The sequence below is a fragment of the Eptesicus fuscus genome, chromosome 14 (genome assembly GCF_027574615.1).
Source record: "Eptesicus fuscus isolate TK198812 chromosome 14, DD_ASM_mEF_20220401, whole genome shotgun sequence".
Classification (NCBI taxonomy): domain Eukaryota; kingdom Metazoa; phylum Chordata; class Mammalia; order Chiroptera; family Vespertilionidae; genus Eptesicus; species Eptesicus fuscus.
Window position 1 is genome coordinate 62,773,444 of NC_072486.1, and position 23,487 is coordinate 62,796,930.

At 48.4% G+C, this 23,487-nt stretch overlaps 1 protein-coding gene across 2 annotated transcripts; it reads right to left on the reverse strand.

The window, feature by feature from the left end:
* Positions 1-628: 628 nt before the first annotated feature.
* Positions 629-21,953, reverse strand: TSPAN33 (tetraspanin 33). Of its 2 annotated transcripts, none has more exons than XM_028129051.2 (8): positions 21,607-21,953; positions 6,353-6,410; positions 5,597-5,721; positions 5,234-5,308; positions 4,150-4,245; positions 2,471-2,599; positions 1,915-2,076; positions 629-1,711 (listed from the first exon to the last, which is right to left on the reverse strand). In XM_028129051.2, exons 1-8 carry the CDS (start codon positions 21,706-21,708, stop codon positions 1,610-1,612), a joined length of 849 nt encoding a protein of 282 aa, XP_027984852.1. In that variant the 5' UTR covers positions 21,709-21,953; the 3' UTR covers positions 629-1,609. The 2 variants fall into 2 exon arrangements, with proteins under 2 accessions (XP_027984852.1, XP_008152250.1); XM_008154028.3 differs by having other exon boundaries at positions 5,597-5,724.
* Between the last annotated feature and the right edge of the window lie 1,534 nt (positions 21,954-23,487).

Here is a 23,487-nt window from a genome sequence, read left to right on the forward strand (position 1 = left end):
CCAGCCCCCAGCTCCTGGGAGGGGGTGAGCTGAGGATCTGGGTCTGGCCGCCGCGGGGGCGAGGACCACCCACGATGGCCCCGCCCTGGCCCCGCCCTCCCCCTCCCGGCGGGCCTTCCCGCTCGCCGCCCTTGCACGCTCTTCTGGGCCCGAGGAAGCCCCGCTCCCGGCTCAAATGTTTTTCTGAGTTTTCTCCTAAGCAGGATGGGCTGTGGTGACCAGCTCTCTCAGATAAAGATGAAAGAGGGGGTAAGGGCCAAGACTGGGAGTGAAGAGGTGGCCTTTTCCCTCCTCACCCAGGGAGAGCGCTGGACCGTGATATCCAGACATATCTTTACCTACTCTTACCCTAAAAGTTTTGGGTGGCAAAGTTTAGTTCACTTTTAGTTTGGAAAAAGGAAATGAACATTAGGTTTTGGGATACAATGAACGCATTTTCAGATCAGAACTGGGATCTTTCGAGCTAATTTAGACGAGAGGGGGTTGTGGGAGAAGGGGGTACATCTGATAGACTCAGAGGGACAAGGGACCGAGGAGGTACAGCGATATTTAGGGGAGTCTCCAGTCCTCTCCTCTACCCTTCCCCTTCTAGTCGCCAGAATGGAAAATTCATGGAGTTCAGCTTAGCCCAGGTCAACAAACTTTTATTGCCATTTCTGGCTCCCCCTGCCCCAGCAAGATCCTTGCTTCTAACACTGTAGAAATACTGAGCTCTGGTGCAGGGGAATGGGGGCGTGAGGGCGGGGGTTACCTCACCTCCTCAGTACACTGCCAAGCTTAAAGAACCCCACTTGCTGGAGAGGGAGGGCCACACTGGAGAAATTAAACAGAAGGAATGGCTCAGTTCCACCTTTGCTGGCTGCAGAATATGGAGGAGACCATGGTCCCGAACATTTTTCAAAGGGTGTCAGAGAGAGGGATGAATTTGGCTGCTGTTGTTCCCCTTGCCCTTGCTGCCATGTTTCCATGGAAATGAGGGAGGGACAGGATGTACCTCACTCTGACTACCTGGGAGGATGGCAGAGCAGGCATTTAGTAAACATTTTGCCTTCCATTGCTACCCAACACATACAACTGTCCCCAGCTGACCCCCAAGCTCACTGCCTGCTCCCTTCCCTTCCCTTCTGGAGCCAGTATCATGTCAAATGGATTCCAGGCAGGGCTGCTGGGTCCACTCCTCAGCCAGGTCTCACTGGCAACAGTTGGATTCTGAGTGTGTCCGTCAACCTCAGTAGCAGCCTCAGTAGAGCAGTCAGTTATAGTGCCTCCGTGAAAAGCAGCATCTATACCCTCATGACTGTGCAACTGCTGTTCCCAAACATCTCTGCCCAGACAAAATTTAAAAAAACATAAAGCCAAATGGGTTAGGTTAGAAACAATACAAAACAATTCTCTTAACAATGCTGAGGGCTAGAAAGGGGAGCGGAGGAGCATCTTCCCGAGACTTGAGCCACCTGAGCACCTGCCATCTGCCTGTTTGGAGTTTGCTTCTTCCCACTGGGCTGTTGCTGGGGGGAATCCAAATCTCCATTGAGCATTGAGAGCTGTACCCACTGCTGTTGGTGATGAGGCTTGCCTGTTGCCACAGTGAGGAGGTGCAGATGGATTCTCAGTACCATGGGTCAGCCCGGTGCTGTTGGTTGTAGAGCTGTAGCTTGATCTGATCTTTGATCTGATTCACAAGGATCTGGGACAGCAGGATTCCCACCAGCTGGGAGAGGCAAGAAGGATTGGGCCCTCAGCAATGAGCAATGCCCTTGTTTTCCCTGACTCAATCTTCCCAGTTCAGTCAGCACCATCTCATCTCCTCAGCAATGTCAGTGCCTGACACCCTAGCTGATCCCAGGTGCCCTCCCCCAAACAAAGGAGTCTTTGCAGAATTGTGGGACCCACAAGTCTTGCAGGGTAAGTTACCTGGGGGATGGCCAGGCCCAGTGCCACACCACCAAGTAAGAAGAGGTTGCTGTGTATCCAGTTGACCAATTTGTCAATACAGCCATTGGTGTAGATGACTTTACTAGCTTCCAAGTACTCAAGGGCCTGCATTCCTTGGCCACACATGGTGTTGATCACTGCCTAGGGAGAAAGTTAAAAAGCCGAGTGGGACTCCCATTCCAATAACCTTTTCTTTCAGACCATAGCTGATGGGCTTCCCACCCTTCTTAAAGTCCTGAATTGTTAGAGAATATATGTGGAGGATGCTAGGTTATAAGTTGCTAAATGTAGGCTTCCCTTCCTCGGAGAGATCCAAGTCCAGTTCTCTTTGCTTCAGAGACTCGCCCCTTCTGAACTCCCACGTGGGCTGCATGAGTAAAAGGCCATCAGATTGGGGTGAAGGAAAACATCGGACAGCTGTCCAACAAAATTGATTGGTTAAACTAGGGAATGGGGATTCCTCACTGTGACTGTCCTAATCAGAAAGTAACTCAGATCACTGCCCGGGAGGAAAAGAGGTGTGAAGTCTGCTCACCTGGCTGGGAGTAGGCAAGCAACAGGAGTAAGGCACAGAGCAACGCTCCCGGCTGGGGTTATCTTCTGAACAGTTGAAGTACATGTTCTGGGACCAGTCCTTGTAGGAAATCCCTCCACAGCAGCTGAACTGCAACAAAGCCCACCACAGAGGTTAAGAATCACCCACCCTCACAATGACGTGATCAGGAGAATTCTCAGAACAGCCAAAAGTCTATGGCAAGTTTCCACTTGTAAGGGCAGGTTGTGTTTAACACAACCTTGAAACATGAGTCCAAGTTTGTCAATGGCCTTCAGGTGAAGAAGTTTTACACTTTAAACTATGAGTTTCTTGAGGGCAGTTTCTGGTTTTGAAGTCCTGAATAGCACAGAACCTGACAAAAGAAGGTGTTCAAAAATACTGACGGAAATAAAAGGCTCAGTGTTGCCAACATTTGTGTTAATGTAGAGAAGACACAAGAGGAGGACCTGCAATATTGTGGGCCCATAATTACACCATGAAAGCAAGTAGGACTAGGTCAGTGTCTATTATGCCAAGGGAAGGGGAACTCAACACTGGTCTCAGAAGCACTTTTATTTAAAATGTAGCTTTTGATTCATAGCAGTATTATCCACAATAGCCAAAATTTGGAACTGACTCAAGTGTGCATCAAAAGATGAATGGATTATCAAAGTATGGTATATACATACAATGGAATATTGTTGAGCCTTAAAAAGGAAGGGAATTTTGACACATCCTACAATATGGATGAATATTGAAGACATTAAGCTAAGTGAAATAAGCCAGTCACAAAAGAACAAATACTGTGTGATTCCACTTATAAGAAGTACTAGAGTTGTCAAATTCATAGAAATAAAAAGTAGAATGGTAGTTGCCAGAAACTAGGGGAGGAGGAAATGGGGAGTTATTGCTTAATGGGTATAGAATTTCAGTTGGGGAAGATGAAAAAGTTCTGGAGGTAGATGGTAATGATGGTTGTACAATGTGACTGTACTTACAGCCACAGATCTGTACACTTAAAAATGGTTAAAATGGTAAATTTTATGTTATGTATATTTTATCACAATTTTTAAATTTTAATTTCTGAATAAAAGTTAATATTAAAAAATCTTCCCAGTTCTGCCGAAACCGGTTTGGCTCAGTGGATAGAGCGTCAGCCTGCGGACTCAAGGGTCCCAGGTTCGATTCCGGTCAAGGGCATGTACCTTGGTTGCGGGCACATCCCCAGTAGGGGGTGTGCAAGAGGCAGCTGATCAATGTTTCTCTCTCGTCGATGTTTCTAACTCTCTATCCCTCTCTCTTCCTCTCTGTAAAAAATCAATAAAATATATATAAAAAAAATCTTCCCAGTTCTTCATCCCCCCCCCCCAAAGCAACCTCTTATAATAGTTCCTTACATATCCTTTCAGATTCCTTTTGCAAATATGAATACATGTTCTTTCCTCCCTCTTGTTTTACACAAGTGGTAGATCACTATATATTCTGTTCTATGCCCTTAAAAATACTTTTAAAGCACCCTGCATGTATTTCTTTTTCCAACCCCCTTCCCAGAGAATCCATTACTCTGGCAGGTAATGAAGAAGGCCACAGGCCTAGAGTGTGAGGCCTCTCTTGGGAAGGTACTTTTGCTCACAGCCTCCTGGACCACTAGCTGCCCACCCCCACCTCTTAGCCCATACCTCCTTCTGGCCAAAATCAATGAGGTTCTGTAGGTCCAAGTCATCTCGGTAGTGGACAATGGCATTATTGATGAGCTCACTCACTTTCCCTCGTGCCTGCCAGAGACAGAAGTAGGGAATAAGAACACAGAACTAAACCCTAACCTGCTCCTCCCTGCAGAAATAACAGTAGACAGCAGTCATCCTTGTTTAAGTTAGCCTTGAAATCAGAACCAAGTCCTAGTGATGGAAGAGAGCCAGTTCTGAAGCCCATCCATCCTTGGGCCCTCAGGCACCAGTGGACCTTCAAAGAGCCACATTTCATGATAATCAAATATTTATCTACTTCTGATACTATTACCACAAAATACTTGCTGATTGATGCAAAGCGGAGAAACTTTTTTTTTTAGTAGAAAAAAGACTTACTGAGCTGAAGCACTGACCTCTAGTGGACATAAGAGAATTACATCTCTTTAGACTCAAAACATCTACATTTATCATTTTGAGTTTACTAAGCCAGAAGGACTAGGACATTCTGAATGAATACAGTGGCTCTCAACTTCATAGTTCCTACCATGATCTTTTCCTTCTTGCTCCACTACTTTTCCCAAAACGTCTTCTCCATAATCCTATACTGTCCTCTACAATCATTTGCCCTTTGGGAAAGGAATTTTGGTTCTTAATGAAAGGAACTATCACTGAATGACAGATCACATCCAGATATGGTAAGCACCGTTCAAAATTTGGTTTACTTTGCTCCTTCCTTCCTACTATTTATTCCAATAGACATTTCCCCCCAAAGAAGTAAAAAGCTCTTCATGTTGTCTGTGGTCCAATCATTTGCCGTTAAAGTTTGCAGGTTATTTTGACTTTGTGTTCATAGAACTTACTTCCCTGTTAGCCTCTCAGATTGTCAGAGGGGAACAATCTTAAAGTTCTCTTTAAATATGGCGACTTTAAAGGCTATTCATTCATCCCTAAGGAGAGACTTTCAAAGGCTGATACTTCTTGGTGCTGTGGTTAATCAATCAGGCTAATCCCAGGCAGAAACTTTCCCTTCCTCTTCTGGTTCACACCTGAGAAGGCCCTTGGCTCCCAACACTACCTTGTCTGAGAAGACGAAGCCCAGGACCCCAGCAGCCAGCTGTAGCAGGAACACGATGGTGAGGCAGAGTGAGAACTGTGGGGAGTGGGCAGGAAAAGGCAACAGTCTGTTACCACGTTGGGCAGTAGCCCCTCCCAGGGCCATGGGAAGTACTGAGGGACCACAGGTTACTTCTCCCAGATGACCCCCCACCCGGTAAAGGGGTCACCTGGGCTGAACTCTACAGTGAGGAGTGGACAGCACCGACCTTGGGGGTAGGGTGGGACAGAGGAAATCGAAAGGTTGTAGGAATGGCACTGGGAGGCTGAGAGGCACAGGGAGAAGGGGGCCCAGGTCTTTGTAGTGGGGCCGCTGAGCACTCACCGTCTGCAGGAGGCAGATGTTCTCACGGAGGGATCCAATACAGCCACAGAAGGTGAGCAGAAACATGAGGATGCCCACCATGATCAGCAGGATGGCGGGGTCCACAGCCAGGTAGGCCAAGGCTGCTTCTGGGAGAAGGGGCTGTTTCTCAGTCTGAGCCTGGAGCCGACTCAGGGTGGCACCCAGGAATGGGTGGAGGTGCCCCCCCAAATGTTCTCCTCCCCTAGTGGGGGGATGTCTAGTGTGGTTGGGTGAAGGTTATGGGGAGGCAGTACTCCCCTCTCAGGGGAGAACAAAAAGGGCCCAGCAGGGTTTGTGGCATTTAAGTTGAGGAACTAACAAAGTAAGAGCCTTTATTCTTTGGCTCCAGAAAAGAATTAGGATGGTATTAGGCTTGCCAGCTTTGCTGATGGTTTCTCGGAGATTTTGTGCACTGGAGTAGGAATGGAGGTTGAGTTACTCCAGGACAGAGTGAGGGAGGGGCTGAAGCCTCTGATCACTTTGTTCCCAGAGGCCTACCTTCTTTCCTAGACATTTCCTAAGCCTAAAAGGCAGGTATATTTGCAAGGCTCATGGGAGCTCTGGGAAATCCAGATGAACTGACGTGAGAACAAGCTGCCAAGATTTGGCTAGAGGGTGGCTGCCCCATTTAGCCCCATAGCTTATATGAGAAGGAGTGGTACAGGGCTGAAGGAGGCAGAGAAGGAAGAGCCCTGGCAAGAGTTGTAGGAAGACAGAGGGGGACCTATAGCTCACCTGCGTGCTTCATCAGCCGAGCATAGACTCCTATGGACACCATCACCATGGAAATCACCTGTGGAGACAAGGGACCAGCTAGACCCTGAGATTTTGGAAACCAGAGGCCTGACCACCATTGGGTAACCTTAAAGGAGAGTAGGAGGTCTTTCCCAGGACCCAGAGATAAGCATCCTTCTCCTCCCCAGTGATACAGTTGATAGTTGATAGCGCTTTATCTTCATGAAAAGCTTTTACCAAGATTATCCCATTCCATCCTCACAGCACAGTTATCTTGTGAGGCAGCTATTATCGCCATTTTACAGATAGGAATTTACAGCTTACAAGGTTAAGAACAATAGCTAAGAACTTGGGCTTCAGAATGACTCAGACCTGGGTCCATGCTGGACAAATCTGGAGCCTCCGTTTCTGTATCTAAAGGTGGGAATTAAAAACAACTACATTTTTAAAAAGTAGATGAAAATGAAATAAGAAAATGTATGGAAAGTATGCACCACAATGCCTGACAATAAACTATCTGTCATTACTAAGTTAACTAAGTTGCCCTGGGTCACACAGAAGCTCCATGAAGTTCTGAATTCTAACCCAGCTACATCAAAGGGCAGGTCTTAAAGTCAAAGCAGGACAAGTAGATGCATACTCCCAGGTCTCCGACTCTCTTGAAGGTCAATATGATGTCAAATTCAAGAATTGAAGTGCATACCAAAGTGAAAGAATGCATGCATGAATGTGTGGGTGTAAGAACAGCAGAACTCCCTTGGCAAAGGAACCTTTATCTTTATAAACCCCGATTACAGTGTGGAGGAATGGAGGGATGTAAGCCTTTCGAACCTCCTGACTGCCCTGAGGGGACAACCCATCAGCGACTACCAGGGGTCCTCAAAGGGGTCTCCCTGCCACCCCCTAAGGCCTCCAGGAGTGCAGGGCTGCCCAGTTTGCACATCCTTATCTGCCTTTTCTTTGTCCCCAGGCTGATGGCGATAAGCAGCAGCTGGCTGTCACCATGGCAATAGCTGGGGCCACGCTCTGGCTGGAGAGAGTTCTCAGAACAGGGTTTTGACCAACTCAGTCGGGAATATGGCTGGCTAGACTCCACTGTCCTGCAAGACGGAGACCAGCTGGAAAGAGCCATCTTGGGGCTTTCGTGGGAGAAGGGAATTGGACCCCTATAGCAGGTAACAGGGTCAGACTAATCCCTCCACAGAAAGACATTTTTCCTCAGGGGCCTCTACCATCTGGTGTATTCAGCAGTAAATGGGAAACCCTTATCCAAAACCATGTCTTCCAGGCCCCTCTCCTTACTCCTCAACCGTCTGACACCGTCTCTGACTTTGGGCCAGATATGCTATCATCTGGCCCTCACACACTTTGTCCAGGGAGTGGCTTGTAGAGCTGAGGGTGGGGCTGGAGGTGCCAACTTGCTTCTTGTCCTAAGCCAGTGATGGGCAACCTTTTGAGCTTGGTGTGTCAAACGTCGCCAAAAAACTGAGCATAACTCGGGTAGTGTGTCACTTTGAGGAAAAAACATTATTTCGCAAATGTTTCATCCTCAGGAGCAGCAAATGTTTCATCCTCGGCCTACGGCCGCCTTAGCAGCCGCGTGTCATCAGAAATGGCTACGCGTGTCAGTGCTGACACGCGTGTCATAGGTTCGCCATCACTGTCCTAAGCACAACCAGGCTCAGGGAGCAATAGGGTGAGTGGGTGGCAAGAAAACCAGAAGACAGAGATGCAGTCATCCCCCAGGCCCAGAGGCACGGCCCTTTGCCAGAGTGATTGAGCATCTCTGCCTGCTCTTTAAAACACCACAGGCAATTACACTTCTGAATATCGCTTTACTGGATCATTTAAAAATACGTATCTGCTCTTTATTTCTGTTGCTTTCAGGTGCCTCACTGTTTTTTCCACATGTTAAATTTTCACAAGAGTGTATAACTTTCCACAAAGATGATCTCTAATTAAATCCTGACACAGCTAAAACAAGAAAGGAAAGTAAGAGCTGTCATGTATCACAGGGTGACTTAATTCCAGGCATGGGCCTGTAGCTATAGCAGTTGTTCTGTCTCTATTTGTGGTAGATAGAATAGTGTCCCCCCAAAGATGTCCTGTACTAATTCCCAGAACCCGTGAATGTTACCTTATGTGACAAGAGGGGCTTTGCAAATGTGATTCAGTTAAGGCTCTTGAGATGGGGAGATTACCCAGTTGGGCCCAATATTACCACAAGGGACCTTAAAGAGGGTCAGTGTCAGAGGAGGTATGTGTGACAATGGAAACAGAGGTTGGAGTGATGGGGTGCCATGAACCAAGGAAATGGATTCTCCTGTAGAGCCTCCAGAAAAAAACAACCATCCCTGCCAGCACCTTGATTTTAGGCCAGTGAGAGCTTTTTTGGACTTCTGAGCTCCAGAACTGTAAGAAGATTAATTTGTGTTGTAAGTTTGTGGTAATTTTTTTACAGCAGCAATAGGAAAACTAATACACTATCCAAATCCAATTCATCAGGTGTTATGTACAAGGTACTCTGAGGACTGCAAAGACAAGTAAGATGTGGTCCTTATGCGTTATCTGGGAGAGGGGCAAGAGCCTCTATAGCCTAAAGCAGTGCTTCTCAACCTTGGCTGCCATTAGAATGGGGTGGGGGAAGGAGAACTTTAAAAACTCCTGATGCCTAAGCTGTACCCCAAAACAAGTATATCTGAATCTCTGGCACTGGAACTTGGGCAACAGTAGTTCTGATTGTATTCCAGGTGATTCCAATGTGTAGCCAAGTTTGAGAACCACAGCCTCAAACACACTCTGCCAGGGATCTAGAGCAGCAGCCGAAAGCTATATTACAATCAAGATTAAGACTTTAATATTATCATTAATATTTAATATGATTATGAATGATACCACTTATGCTGGTGCTCACTAGCTAACTCTAAAATCCTGCATTTCGGTCACTGATCTGCCTCTTTCTCCTGGAGTCACAAGTTGCCCTTTCACACTTCTATTCCTGCCCACATCTCCCACCTTGAAGTCTTTAAAGCTCCTGCCATTCCGAAATAGTGCTGCTGTTGTTAATAGCAGAGCATTTAAAAACTGAATGGAACCTTAGAAATGCGTTCTGCCACTAATCTCTTTTTATAGATGAGGCAGAAAGACCAAAGTGATACTTGACCAAGTGCACATAGGTGCAGTGGTAACATCTGGACTAAATCCAATTTCCAGACTCAGTTTGGTTCTCTTCCCACCATATCAGTCTTTGCCACAAAACCCTTATAACACCCCACAGTATCACCAATGACCTCCTTTCATGATAAGGATGGAGATAAAGACACTTCTTATCTTAGAACAGCTTTTCATATTCTGGCTAGAATAAAATCTCGCTGGAAACTTTAAAAAACTAGACATAGTTTTTAAAATAGCTGAGTCCAGCAAAAGGCATGTTCCTGAAGAGTTGTCAATCAAATTATGTAAAATAATGTGCATGCACCAGTACCTTTATCCATAAGTGGGGTGAGTAATCAACTAAAAATGAAAATAGCCATTCCCTGGGCTCCTCGGAAAGTGGCTGATTCTAGAACTGGGGCAGGAAATATACTAGATAAGCCTGGAGTTCCTTGTAATAACAGAAAATAAGGAAATGCGCAAAAACAAAACCACACATTGATGTGGGTATGACAAAGGAACATCAAAATAAGGAAGTAATGGAATTATTACCTCAAATATAAAATAAATGCCCATGAGTTCATACTGATATAAATGACTTAATAAATAAGTAAATGAGGAAGAAAAGACAAATCTCCCATGCAGGAGAGTTCCAAATAATTTATGTAGGTACTGTTCTCTTGAGGAGGCAGAGTGTAACTCTCCACTCCTAAGTGTGAGCTGCACATAGTAACTTCCTTCCAAAGAGTACAGTATGGAAAAAGGGGGTGGGGATGGGGGAGGGAGGCTAACTTTACAGTGGAGAACCCTAACAAACAAACCTCAGCCAAATTATCAAGGTCAACATCAACAGAGAAAAATCACTGGTGTATGATATGATGTGATGGAAATGGCACTACACCTCTGTGGTCTACCTCCCCAAACCCCATAACTCCAACATAATCAGGAGAAAGACATCAGGCAAATTCCAATAGAGGAATATTTCTGCAAAGCATCTAACCAGTATTCCTCAGAACTGTCAAAGTCATTAAAACCAAGGAAAATCTGAAAAACTGTAACTAAATATAAAAAAATAAAATATATCTTAAAAATAGCCACCCCCCATTTATTAGTTTTGTAAATCATCATTTTTTATATCAGATTTTCTAAAACTGGGATTCTCTTGCATGCAATCACCAAAGTGTAAAGCAGCAGATCTTAAAACTGTTCAGGTAACAGAGCACTGGGAAGCTACAGTGCTCTGTTGGTATAGCCTACTAGAAGCCCGGTGCACGAAATTCATGCACTGGTGTGTGTGTGTGGGGGGGGTCCCTCAGCCCGGCCTGCACCCTCTTGCAGTCCGGGACCCGTCGGGGGATGTCTGCCTGCTCACTGCTCCTTACCTCTCGGCTTGCTGCTCCTTAGTGCTGCTCCTTAGCGCTGCTGCGGAGGCAGGAGAGGCTCCCACCACTGCCATTGCACTTGCCAGCCATGAGCCTGGCTTCTAGCTGAGTGGAGCTCCCCCTGTGGGAGCACACTGACCACCTGGGGGCAGCTCTTGCATTGAGCGTCTGCCCCCTGGTGGTCAGAGTGCATCATAGTGACTGGTTGTTCTGCTGTAAGGGTCGCTTAAGGCTTTTATTATATAGACTAGAGGCCCAGTGCACGAAATTCGTGCACGGAGGGGGGTTCAACCTCAGCCCAGCCTGTACCCTCTCCAATATGAGACCCCTTGAGGGATGTCCCACTGCCCGTTTAGGCCCGATCCCAGTGGGATCGGGCCTAAACGGGCAGTCGGACATCCCTCTCACAATCCAGGACTGCTGGCTCCCAACTGCTTGCCTGCCTGCCTTCCTGATTGGCCCTAACCGCTTCTGCCTGCCAGCCTGATCACCCCCTAACCACTCTGCTGCCAGCCTGATTGATGCCTAACAGCTCCCCTGCCAGCCTGTTTGCCCCCAACTTCACTCCTCTGCCGGCCTGGTCACTCCTAACTGCCTTCTCCTGGAGGGTTGATCACCTCCAACTGCCCTTTCTTGCAGGCCTGGTCCCTCTCAACTGCCCTCCCTTGCAGGGCTGATCCCTCACAACTGCCCTCCCTTGCAGGCTGGGTGACTCCCAACTGCCCTCTCCTGCTGGGCCATCTTGTGGTGGCCATCTTGTGTCCACATGGGGGCAGGATCTTTGACCACATGGGGGCAGCTATATTGTGTGTTGCAGTGATGATCAATCTGCATAGTACTCTTTTATTAGATAGGATAGAGGCCTGGTACAGGGGTGGAGGGCCAGCTGGTTTGCCCTGAAGGGTGTCCCGGATCAGGTGGGGTTTCCCTTGGGCCATGGGGCGGCCTGATCGAGAGGCCTGTGGTGGTTTGCAGGCGGGCCACGCCCCCTGGTAACCCAAGCGGAGGCCCTGGTATCTGGAATTTATTTTCCTTCTACAATTGAAACTTTGTAGCCTGGAGCGGAGCCAAGCCAAGCCTGGGGCTCCCTCCGAGGCCGCAGCCATTGTGTTGGGGTTATAATTGAAACTTTGTTGCCTTAAGCAGGTGAGCCCAGCCAGGGTGTGTGGAAAGCTTTGCTTCCCCTGTTGCCGGCGGCAACCCTGGCCTGCTCTCTCAAGCTCCATTCTGCCGCCATTTGTTTGAATTTGTTTACCTTCTATAATTGAAACTTTGTAGCTTGAGTGGAGGCTTAGGCCTGGAAATGGCAGGCGGAAAGCTTGGCCTCCTCTGTTACCTAGGAAACCTTGCTCTCTGTGGCTGTAGCCATCTTGGTTTGGGTTAATTTGCATACTCGCTCTGATTGGATGGTGGGCGTGGCTTGTGGGCGTGTGTCGGAGGTATGGTCAATTTGCATATTTGTCTATTATTAGATTAGATACAATTTTGATATGTTAATTTTTCTCTTAAGCGTTAAATATGCTATTACTGTTATCTAATTTACAGTCCATATTAATGTTTTTCACTTATCCTGATAATGTCATTTTAACTATTTTCTTCTTTTTTCAGATCCAGGAGCCAATTAAGGATCATGCATTTAGTGATCAAGTCCCCTTTACCCCAAAACAGTTTTGCAGCTTTTCCCCTTTACTTTGTTTTAAAGATACTGACTCTTTTAAAAGTTGTGGTAAAATACATATACCACAAAAATTAACCATTTTAAAGTGTACAGTTCAGTGGCCTTACATACATTCACATTTCTGTTCAACCATCACCACTATCAGGTTCCAGGACTTTTTCATCACCCCAAATAGAAACCCTGTACCCGTTAAACAGTCACTCACCATTCCCCTCCACTCTTCCAACTCCTGGCAACCACCAACTGGCTTTCTGTGTCTATGGTTTTTGCCTATTTTGCACATTTCCTATAAATGGAATCATACAATATGTGCCTCTTTATGTCTGCTTTCTTTCACATAGCCTAATGTTTTCAAGGTTCATCCCTGTTACAGCATGTATCATTACTTCATGCTTTTTATGTCCTAGTAATATTCTATCGTATGGATATAACACAATTTGTTTATCCATTCACCCATTGATGAACATTTGGGTTTTTTTCCACCTCTAGGCTACTGTGAATAGTGTTGCTATGGATATCTCTGTACAAATTTTTTGTTTGAATACCTGTTTTCAATTCTTTTGGGTACACACCAAGGAGTGTAACTGCCAGGTCATAGGAATGGAATTGCCAGGTCATATGGTAATTCTATGTTTAATTTTTTGAAGAATTGCCAAACTGTTTTTTCACAGTAGCTGTACCATTTCACAGGCCCACTAGCAATGTATGAGGGTTCCAGATTCTCTACATCATTGCTAACCCTTGTTCTGCCTTTTTTTGTTGCTGTTGTTAATCCTCACCCAAGGATATATTTTTCCATTGATTTTTAGGCCGAGTGGAAGAGAGAGGGAAAGACAGAGAAAAACATTGATGTGAGAGAGACACATCGATTTGTTGCCTCCTGCACCCACCCTGACCAGGGATTGAGCCTGCAACCAAGGTACATGCCCTTGATCAGAATCGAACCTGGGACCCTTCAGTCCATGGGCCGATGCTCTATCCATTGAGCCAAACCAGCTAGGGCGACACTGACATTTTTTATAAGTCCAGGCCTGTTGTTTGGCAGAATGTCCCTCAATTTGGATTTATCTGATTGTTTCCTCACAATTCGAATCAGATAACACATTTTTTTACAAGAATATGACAGGAATAATGTGTCCTCAGTGTGTCATGTGAGGAAGCACAACATAATTTCTATCATAGAAATAAGGAATGATCTAATAGATGATGTAGATGTTAAACATGTATCTCTGCATCTCATAAAATAATAATATAGGCACTACTCTAACTAGTTTCCTATTTTCTATAATATTTGGTTGCTATTTGTCTTCTTTCCTTTGCCTATGGCTAGTACTAGCTGGTAGATAAGCAGCCACAGGTACTAATGTTCATGGTAGAAAAAAAAAAATTATCTCCATTATCTTGCCTCCTCCACCCCTTCCCCAACAAATTGGGAAAAGATGGCCACAATTTGATGTTTGTTAGAAACAACCTTATTCCAGCCTCCAGGACACTGCTTCAGGGCCATCAGTGCTGGGAGAGGAAGGGTTATAGGGGCCTCAAGTTAAGGCCCTGAACAAGAGTTCTTCTGGCTCTAGTGCTCAAATGCCAAAAATCACACACAGATTAGCTCTTGGGAGTCCATTTCTATTTTAAGACTAAGGTGGTGTGTCAAGCCTTAAAGCATGAACCTATGAAAAGTCCTTGTAGATAACAGAAGTTATATACATATAACTTCTCTGTAAACTATAATAATAAAAGCATAATATGCTAATTAGACCAGACGACCTTCCAGATGAAGCCGGGACTGCAGCCGTGGGATCTAGGCAGCTGCTGAGGCAGTGGGGGAAGGATCCAGGCAGCCGCTGCAGCTGCAAAGGCCTACTCTTGCACGAATTTCGTGCATCGGGCCTCTAGTAACATATAAAAACATCATTAATTATCATCTCGCTCTGGCTAATAGTAGGGAGTTCAAGACTGAAGGAAGCCAGGCTCTATCTCCATCTACTTGCCACTTGTCAGGAGAAGCACACATTCTCGCTCTTCAAGTTCACCCTCAACAGGTGACTTCTAGGAGCTATTTCTTTCTTAAAAAATTTTTTTAAAATTGATTTCAGAGAGGAATGGAGAGGGAGAGAGAGAGATGGAAACATCAATTATTGATCAGCTGTCTTCTACACACCCTGCACTGGGGATCAAGCCTGCAACCTGGGTATGTGCCCTAACAGGGAATTGATTTGCGACTCCTGGTTCATAGCTCAACACTCAACCACTGAACCACACGGCCAGCCAGGCTCTAGGAGCTATTTCTAACACAATGGACCAGACATTGGTCTAAACACTTTATATCACTACTAGAGGCCCGGTGCACGAAATTCGTGCACTCGGGGGGAGGGGGCCCTCAGCCCAGCCTGCACCCTCTCGCAGTCTGGGAGCCCTCGGGGGATGTCCGACTGCCGGCTTAGGCGGAGAGCAGGCTTAAGCCAGCAGTTGGATATCCTTAGCGCTGCTGTGGAGGCGGGAGAGACTCCTGCCACTGCCGCTGTGATGGCCAGCTGTGAGCCCGACTTCTGGCTGAGCAGCGCTCCCCCTGTGGGAGCGCACTGACTACCAGGGGGTAGCTCTTGCATCGAGTGTCTGCCCCATGGTGGTCAGTGCGCGTCACAGTGACCAGTCCTTCTACCATTTGGTTGATTTGCATATTAGCCTTTTATTATATACTAGGGGCCCGGTGCATGAAATTCATGCACAGGGGTGTGTGTGTCCCTCAGCCCAGCCTGCACCCTCTCCAATCTGGGGCCCCTCGAGGGATGTCCGACTGCCCGTTTCCGGGATCGGGCCTAAACAGGCAGCCAGACATCCCTCTCACAATCCAGGACTGCTGGCTCCCAACTGTTCACCTGCCTGCCTTCCTGATTGCCCCTAACCGCTTCTGCCTGCCAGCCTGATTGCCCCTAACTGCCCTCCCCTGCAGGCCTGGTCACCCCTAACTGCCCTCCCCTCCAGGCCTGGTCCCCCCACAACTGCCCTTCCCTACAGGCCCGGTTGCCCCCAACTTCCCTCCTCTGTAGGCCTGGTCACCCCTAACTGCCCTCCCCTGCAGGCCTGATTGCCCCCAACTGCCCTCTCTTGCAGGCCTGGTCCCTCCCAACTGCCCTCCCCTGCAGGCCTGGTCACCCCTAACTGCCCTCCACTGCTGGCCATCTTGTGGCAGCCATCTTGTGCCCACAAGGGGCAGCCATCTTTGACCACATGGGGGCAGCCATCTTGTGTGTTGGAGTGATGGTCAATTTGCATATTACTCTTTTATTAGATAGGATGATTTCATTGCATTTTGATCACAACCCCAAGAAGGTGTTAGTATCTCCATTTTATAGAACTGATGTTGGGAGAATTTAAGTAACTTTCCCTGGTTCACTCAGTTAGTGAGTGGCTGAAGTGGGTCTGGAACCTAGGTCCTTATGACCTCAGCCACATGGCTGCCTTCCTCTCTCTGCCTCACAGCAACCTCAGGACCAGTACATTCACCATGGGACATATGAGGTAGGAAGAAGCTGCCTACAGTTCTTTTCGGGGAGCAGCTGGTAATCTCCAAACTGGGTAGGGCTCAGGCAAGGGGAAGGAAGATAGCACCAGGAAGTGATGGTGCCAGCAGGGGAAGTCCCCGGAACAGTGCCCTAAAAGGAGAAGACACAGCATCACCACACAGGGCCCACCAGTCCCCGAGAGAAAGCCCTGTCTTCCACATTCTAACATCTGGTCTGTGGGAAGTGGGTGCATCTGTCCCAGGGTCCTCTCCTCTTCCTTGAAATGTCTTCCCCTCTTCTTTTGAAGGTGATGGTGGAGGACAGCTGATATTAGAGTGATTCCCTTTGTAGGAATCAAAATCCTGTTCCTCCCAACATCCCTGTGGGTCGGCACTCTGGTTTCTTAGTCCTTTCGGTCCTCATTTGGGATGACGTCAAGGAAATCACAGCCTGCTAGAGCTAAAGCTGGGCTCAGGATCTGCACACACTGGTCCTTCTGTGGCCAACCCAGCACTGCTGTTCCTGGGTTTCTGAGGTGGCAACTCTCCGTGTGAAAATGGCTTTTGGCTTTCTGAATTGGGGCTCTTTCCCCTCCAATGTCTAGGGCCAACCCTTTAGCTTACTTAGGCCATGGCTGGTTTCGGTTTCCCAAGTTTACAAACGAGTAAGGGAAGTCCACAAGGGCTCACAGTAGTCTAAATACTCAAACTCGTGGCCCTGGAGTGACCAGCCTGATGCATAGCCTGCTATTGAGACCTTGAGAGGTGCTATATGTTTTCTTTTACTTTTTCAAAGATGGCTCGAAGTTTATGATTTTCTACGTGGTAGAAGGCAGAGAGAGCTATTAGGGTAGTTAAGAAGTTATGCATGTGACTTGATAGCAAAGGGTGTGGTTCTTGTCTTCTTTATTGGTGGTTTTTAAAAAATATTTATTGGGGTGACACTGGTTAATAAAATTATATAGGTTTCAGGTATATAATTCTATAATACAGCATATGTACATTGTCTTGTGTGTTTACCACCCAAAGTCAAGTCTTCTTCCATCACCATTTATCCCTCCTTTACCCTCTTATCCCTCCTCCCACCCCCCTTTCCCTCTGGTAATCACTATACTGTTGTCTGTGTCTATGAGGTTTTATTATTTTATTTTTTGATGTTTTAACCCTTTGCACTTGCTTGCTTTTTTCTCGATTCCTTTATTCTAATGCTAACCATGTCGAGTCACACTCGACATCCGAGTGCAAAAGGTTAAAAAGTAAAAAGAATGTGACGACTTCACTTATTGCAGCCTGCTTAATCTATGGGGAAGGGAGGGAGATGGGCTCTACTTACTAGTGTCTTTAGGTAGGTGTGTGTGTGTATGTGTGTGTGTGTGTGTGTGTGTGTGTGTGTTGGTGGCGGGAAGGGACCCATGCCATTCAGGAGGGTTTTTTGCCAGGTTTAATGCCTGGTCATTTCCTCATGGCTTCTGAGTCAGATTATAACAGATGGTGCTGCGATGTGTGGGGCATTCTGAGTGCCCTGGAGACTCCAGTACTGTGGTCCTGAACAAGAAAGTGAATTCCTTGAAGAAAATACTTCACCAGAGGCCTTCATCAGCCTAGGGAGGACCTGAATGGGGGTCCATGTGTGCTGTATTGAAAGTAAAAAGAAATCCGGGTGCTACAGATTGTAATTATACCTGGCCCTGAGGGAGAGGAAGGCTGTCATTTTTTTCAGACCTGGCTTGAGAGGGCCACAGGACCCACTGCAAAGGAGAACACAGTTGGATAACCCCTAGCAGGAATGCTCAGGGACTTAACGTTGTGATGCATATTGACAGACTAATGTCCATGAGAGAGGGAGGAAGGGCAGGTCCACCCTGTGGAGTCTGCTCTCTCCTTTGCCATCCAGTAAACATTCAATAAATACCCACTCTTTGCCAAACACAGCTGGGCACTGAGAATACAGAAGTTAATCTACCCTCAGGAGCCCGAAGTCTAGAGGAGACATAAATAAACACATAATTGCAGCATAGATAAGGGGCCTGGCAATCAAAGTATGTATAAGGTGCCGAGGGAGCCCTGAGGCATGGACACCAAGGAAGTCTGGGCTGAGGCACGGGCTGGAGGTCTGAGCTTCTGGATTCTGCCTGACTCAAAAGCCACCCCAACTGTTGCCCCAAGTGGGAAAAGGACCATCAAGGAAGGAGGTGGCTGCTGTGGGCAGTGCTGATAATGTTCCTGCTAATGTATGCCCGAGGCTGATAAAGCAGGTACCACCCCACTGTCTTCCCTCTGCACAGAGCTGTCCCTGTATTGGTGAGGAGAGGCAGCTGTTTCTTGTTGTTGTTGTTGTTAATCCTCACCCGAGTATATTCTTCCATTGATTTTTAGAGAGAGTGGAAAGAGGGGGGGGGGGGGGGGGGGGAGATCAATTGGTTGCCTCCTACACACATCCTGACCGGTCCCGGGGATGGAACCTGCAACCCAGGTACATGCCCTTGACTGGGAATCGAACCCGCAACTCTTTGGTTAGCGTGGGCTTACACTCTAATCACTGAGAAACACTGGCCAGGGCAAGGTAACTATTTTTTGACTGAAAGATTTAAATACAACTTTTTTGTATCTTGGGACAACCACTCCAAGCCATGGGATCCCAATGATTCTGGGAAGAAAATCAGAACTCCCAGGCAAAAGGGAAAACGAGGTTTAAAATGGCAAGAGGAGCAATTGGTCCTGGTCCCAAAGGAGCTTTCCGAGTCAGGCTCCAAATCCCCCCCAGAGTCCGGGCTCCTAGAGCAGCAGCAGAGGTAACCACGGCCACCACGGCATCACTGAGCATGAGCACAGACGACGCTGGCTACCTTCCCAATGTGTTCCAGGCAGAGACACAGACATCATCCACACTCAGCTCCCAGAACACTCTGCCTGGAAAAAGGGTGGGTGGGCAGCCCCAACCATGGGTGCCTCCTGGACAGAAGAAGGGAGTTTGATTAGGATGATGGAAGTCTGCAACAAAGAAAACCCAGTAACCAGTCCCTGGAGGGGGGGATGGGAAGAAAGATGACCCTGATCTGCAGAAGCAGCGCTTCATCCCCAGCTGCACTTGTGTGGAATGAAACTCTGCAGCTCTGGGCCTGGGGGAGAACTGATACTCAGGAATACCCAAAAAGTGCTGTCCCGGGGAAGGTCAATGTCCCAGGGACACCAAGGACACGAGAGAGATGTATCCTTAGATCCAGCCCCAAGTCTTGAAGAACTAAAACAGTCCCCAAAGTGATGCATTCATCTTTAAATAGTTCACAGAAGCAGAAAAATGTTCTCTTTTAGAGTACAGAGATTGACAGAGAGACAGATACACCGGCTTCGGGTCACACAGTAAGTTGGTGCCAGAAAGAAACGCGTCCTTCGCTGTGCTATTTCTAGAGCCTTTGGCTTTTGTGAGCCTAAAGGAGAACCAAGAAGGGGCTCTTCTCTAATTTGGGGTTGTGTCAGCTTGGTTAGCCGGGTCCTCCGACCTCGGGGGAAGCCTCTTTACCAAGGTAAATGGGTCCATGGAGCCACGCTCTCTCCCTGGCTGCAGCCTCCCCAAGTCATTTGTCTGGTAAAAGCGGGGTGGAACGGAGTGGGGAAGTCCAAGAAAATGACCATGAACACAAGTGCAACAGATGCACCCAGCTGCTGTTGCCACCGGGGAGCACAGATAAGGGTGTGGTGCCAAAGGCTCTGAAGGAGATGCAGTCTTGGCTGAGAGAGGAAGTCAGCCTGAGGATCTGAGGTCCCGCCATGTTAGTGCTAGCACTGAGGACAGTGTGTCGTCCTTGAGGATGGCAAGCCATTGGCCTGGCGCACTCAGTGTCAATGTAGGAGGGTTCTTCGGGACTTGCCCTTAGGTGGGGAGTTCCCTTTAGGATATCCCCAAGCCCTGGCAGAGGGGTGGTGAGATTTTCTCTCGTTCTCTTCTAATCTGCAGTTGAAGCAGAACCTACACCATGGGGACGTGGGTTGTCTGGTTAACTACTAATACTGCTAACACTCTAGTTACAGCAGCAGCCATCTGGGCCAAGAACTTCCCCTCGAGGCACTGTGGTTGAGTAGAAAAGTTGCCAGATCAAGCCTACTAACCAGCTGTTGGACCCCGGATAAAACAATGACCATCTCTGTGCTTTAGCTTTCTCATATATAAAATGCGGGTGCTGGACATGCTGTCTTTTACATTTTTTTCCCCCCAGTTCTAAAACTGAGAATTTGTTAAGAGCTCAAACTTCATTTTTCCCAGTACAATGGCTGAGTGTGAGCTGTCACACCACGCTCCAGGATCTCTCTCATTTGTCCCAACAGCCTAGCACTTACGTGCGTCTGTGTCTGTTCTTCACACCACAGCCCTTGTGAAACCTTTACAACAACTGGCTTAGATGCCTGGTCTGCTCTCTCTCCTCAGAAACATATTTCAGACTCATAATTACTCCCTCCTGCAAGTGTGAACTTTGGGTCTCAGGCAGAGAGGGGCACGCATAATGGGTACCTAGAGCGGCAGCTCCGGTGTAGTTGGAGCCGGAAGAAGAAAGGGGAGTGGGGGTGAAGCTCCCTACATTCTCAGATCCAGAGGGGCCCAGGGACTCTCTAGACATGAAACAGGATTGAACTAGCATTTCATGATCTGGTCCAGCTGGATTCTCAGTTCCAGCAGAGTATTTCTGCCATCCTTGATCAAACTGGGTTTGATTTTATGGAGGAGGAGACTAAGGCCTACAGGGGTGAACACATTGCCCAACGTAGTCAACAATTAATGGCAGAGTGGGGATGAGAAGCCAGGCAACCCCAGTCCAATGTTTTTTTCCACTCTTCCACCCCCAAGCAGAAGATTCTGAAAATACCCCTGGCCTTCCAGCCCAACCTTGAGTCCTATTGAAAGATGCTGAAGACCCGCAGACCCCAGGGAATGGCCTCTGGTCCTGAGAAAGGGGGGCAAAGTTTGGGACAGTGCTGGGAGAGACATCCACACCTGGAGGCCATTCCTGTCCCTTCTCAGCCTTTGAGGCCAGGGGGCACCAGAGGCCTGCAAGAGGAAGAGATAAAAGCCCCTTAACCCATTCTCTCCGAGGTAAGGGAAAGGAAGGTCTGGGTTTTCCCTCTTTCTCTTTTTTCTTTGCCAACAGGGCCTCCCAGTCCCCAGGCCTGAAAGTCCCCCAGTCATGACTGTACCAGTGGGTCTGCTTTGGTCCAACAGGAAAACCCGCTCCCCCTGCTCTAACCCACCTCTTTGGCCTGACACAGACCCTCATCCGATGCCCAGAGAATGCCCATAAGTCTTGACTGAATCCCTTACATCCCCTCCACCCAACGCCCCCTCCAGACACAGCGACACTGGGGTGTCCCTCCCCAGGATAAATTACCCCAAAGTGCCATCAGCCTAGAAAACTAGGCAGTGCCGCTCACCACGCTCGCCTAGAACCGGGTATCCCAGGACGCCCCCTCCCCGGCCGCGGGCGGCGCACTCCACCCTCCCGGGGTGCTCTGCAGCCCGGGTGCCCCCGCGACCCCGAAGACTCACCCAGAAGAGCATATTGAAGAAGAAGAGCAGGTATTTCACCAGCGGGCTGACGAAGGAGAACTCCTCCCCGTAGGCGGCCGGCGCCCCGGGTCTGCGGGCCATGGTCCCGCCGCCGCCGCCCCCGGGGGCCTATCTCCCCGCGGCGGCCGGCCCACCTGCGCGCTCGGAGCCCGGGGGCATGAGCCGCGCCACCGCCGGAGCCCGAGCCGCGGGGAGCCGCGCCGCGGCGGGAGGTGCCGAGCCCTGCGTCCGCGAGAGGCGCGGGCAGGCGAACGGCGCCGCCACCGGAGCCGCGGGGAGTCGGTCGCGCGAGCAGCCGCGGGCAGCGCGAGCGCCGGAGACTCCGCGGCGGCCCGAGGACCAGTCCCGCCCGCTGGGCTCCCAGGAAACCGGACCCGCCCCCGGCCGCCCATTGGCGCGGCTGCCAAAGCCTGACTTCTCATTGGCGGGTCGCTTATGTCACTGAGGGTCCTGCCATCCCTCTCCTCCGAGAGGAGGGGGAGACACCTGTTCTGTGAGGGACAACTTGCTGAAGGGTCAGCGGTTCTGCCTCCTCCCCCGAGAAAGAAGGCACCCAGGCTGCAGCTGCTCAAGGGGAGCGGGATGGGAGGAATGCACCCCGCGTCACGGCCTCTATCCCGTTGCCGAGCACATACACAAACACACATACATTAAAATCAACAAGTACGGGAACCCTGAGTTGAGCAATGCTCCCAAGGCTGTGGGAATACAAGAGAGGAGAGAGATAATCCAGGGGGTATGGCAATAAAACCAGGGAGACAAAACTAACCTATAAATGACAATTAGAGACTATTGAAGAGTAGCTGCAATCCTGCGTAGTAACTATACATGTCAAATGCTTATTCCTAAGGCTCTGTAACCCAATAGTGGACATTTGATAACATCAACAATAATTCTGCCTTCCCAATTCATTACTGTTCCAATCCCCATTCCCTGCTCCCTTAGAGTCATGGTGTACACACAGACACCATTTTTAACACGTTGATCTGACACTCGCTGTAGGTGGTGGACTCTGTGCTGGCTACGATAAGGAACACAAACATGAATGCTGTAGACTGAATGTTTGTATCCTCCCCCCTTTCCTGTGTTGAAATCCTCACCTCCAAGGTGATGGCATTAGGAGATGAGGACTCTGGGAAGTGCTTAGGGCCTGAGAATGGAGCCCTCATGAATGGGATGAATGCCTTGATAAAAGAGACCCCAGAGAGCAGCCTCGCCCTTTCTCCCATGTAAGGACACAGCGAAAAGATAGCTGCTTATGAAGCAGGAAGTAGACTTTCATCAGACACTGAATCTGTGGGTGCCTTGATCTTGGACTTAGCCTCAAGAACTGTGAGAAATACATTTCTGTTGTTCATAAGCCATCCAATGTATGGTATTTTTGTTATGGCAGCCCGAATGGACTAAGACAATGAGCGTGAGGGAGGAACCTGATTCCACCCTCATCAGCTGCAATGTCCTGGGCAAGCTACTTAATCTCCCTGAGCCTCAGTTTCTTTAACGTTTAATGGGGAGAGTCCTGGCCTAACAATGTTGATGTGAGGATCAGGTGAGATAATGCATACAAGTCACTTAGCACCGGTTGAAGGGCTCACTAAATGCAAAATTTTGTTTTAACAGAGTTCAGAATCCAGTAGCAAAATATGATAACCGCACAGATAACTCTAACACATTTGGTGGAGGGCTAGTGACGCTATCGTGACAGGTAGAATTAGTTGGGAGGATGAGATTTAGAATAGCAGAGATGGAGGGGAAATGTAATCCAGGTGGACAGAAGGGTGAACCAAAGCCTGGAGCCGCAAAAGCACACTGTGTTTAGAGCAGACCGGTTCGGCTGGAGCACAGGGTGTGCTTCTATAG

What these genes read in the sequence shown, in the direction of transcription:
- TSPAN33 (XM_008154028.3), bottom strand. Translation starts at nt 21,708, where the DNA reads ATGGCCCGCAGACCCGGGGCGCCGGCCGCCTACGGGGAGGAGTTCTCC. An exon ending in TCTTCAATATGCTCTTCTGG is followed by an intron (nt 6,411 to 21,606) that starts GTGAGTCTTCGG and finishes TTGTCTCCACAG; the next exon opens with GTGATTTCCATGGTGATGGT. An exon ending in TGGGCCTGGCCATCCCCCAG is followed by an intron (nt 1,712 to 1,914) that starts GTAACTTACCCT and finishes TGCCTCTCCCAG; the next exon opens with CTGGTGGGAATCCTGCTGTC.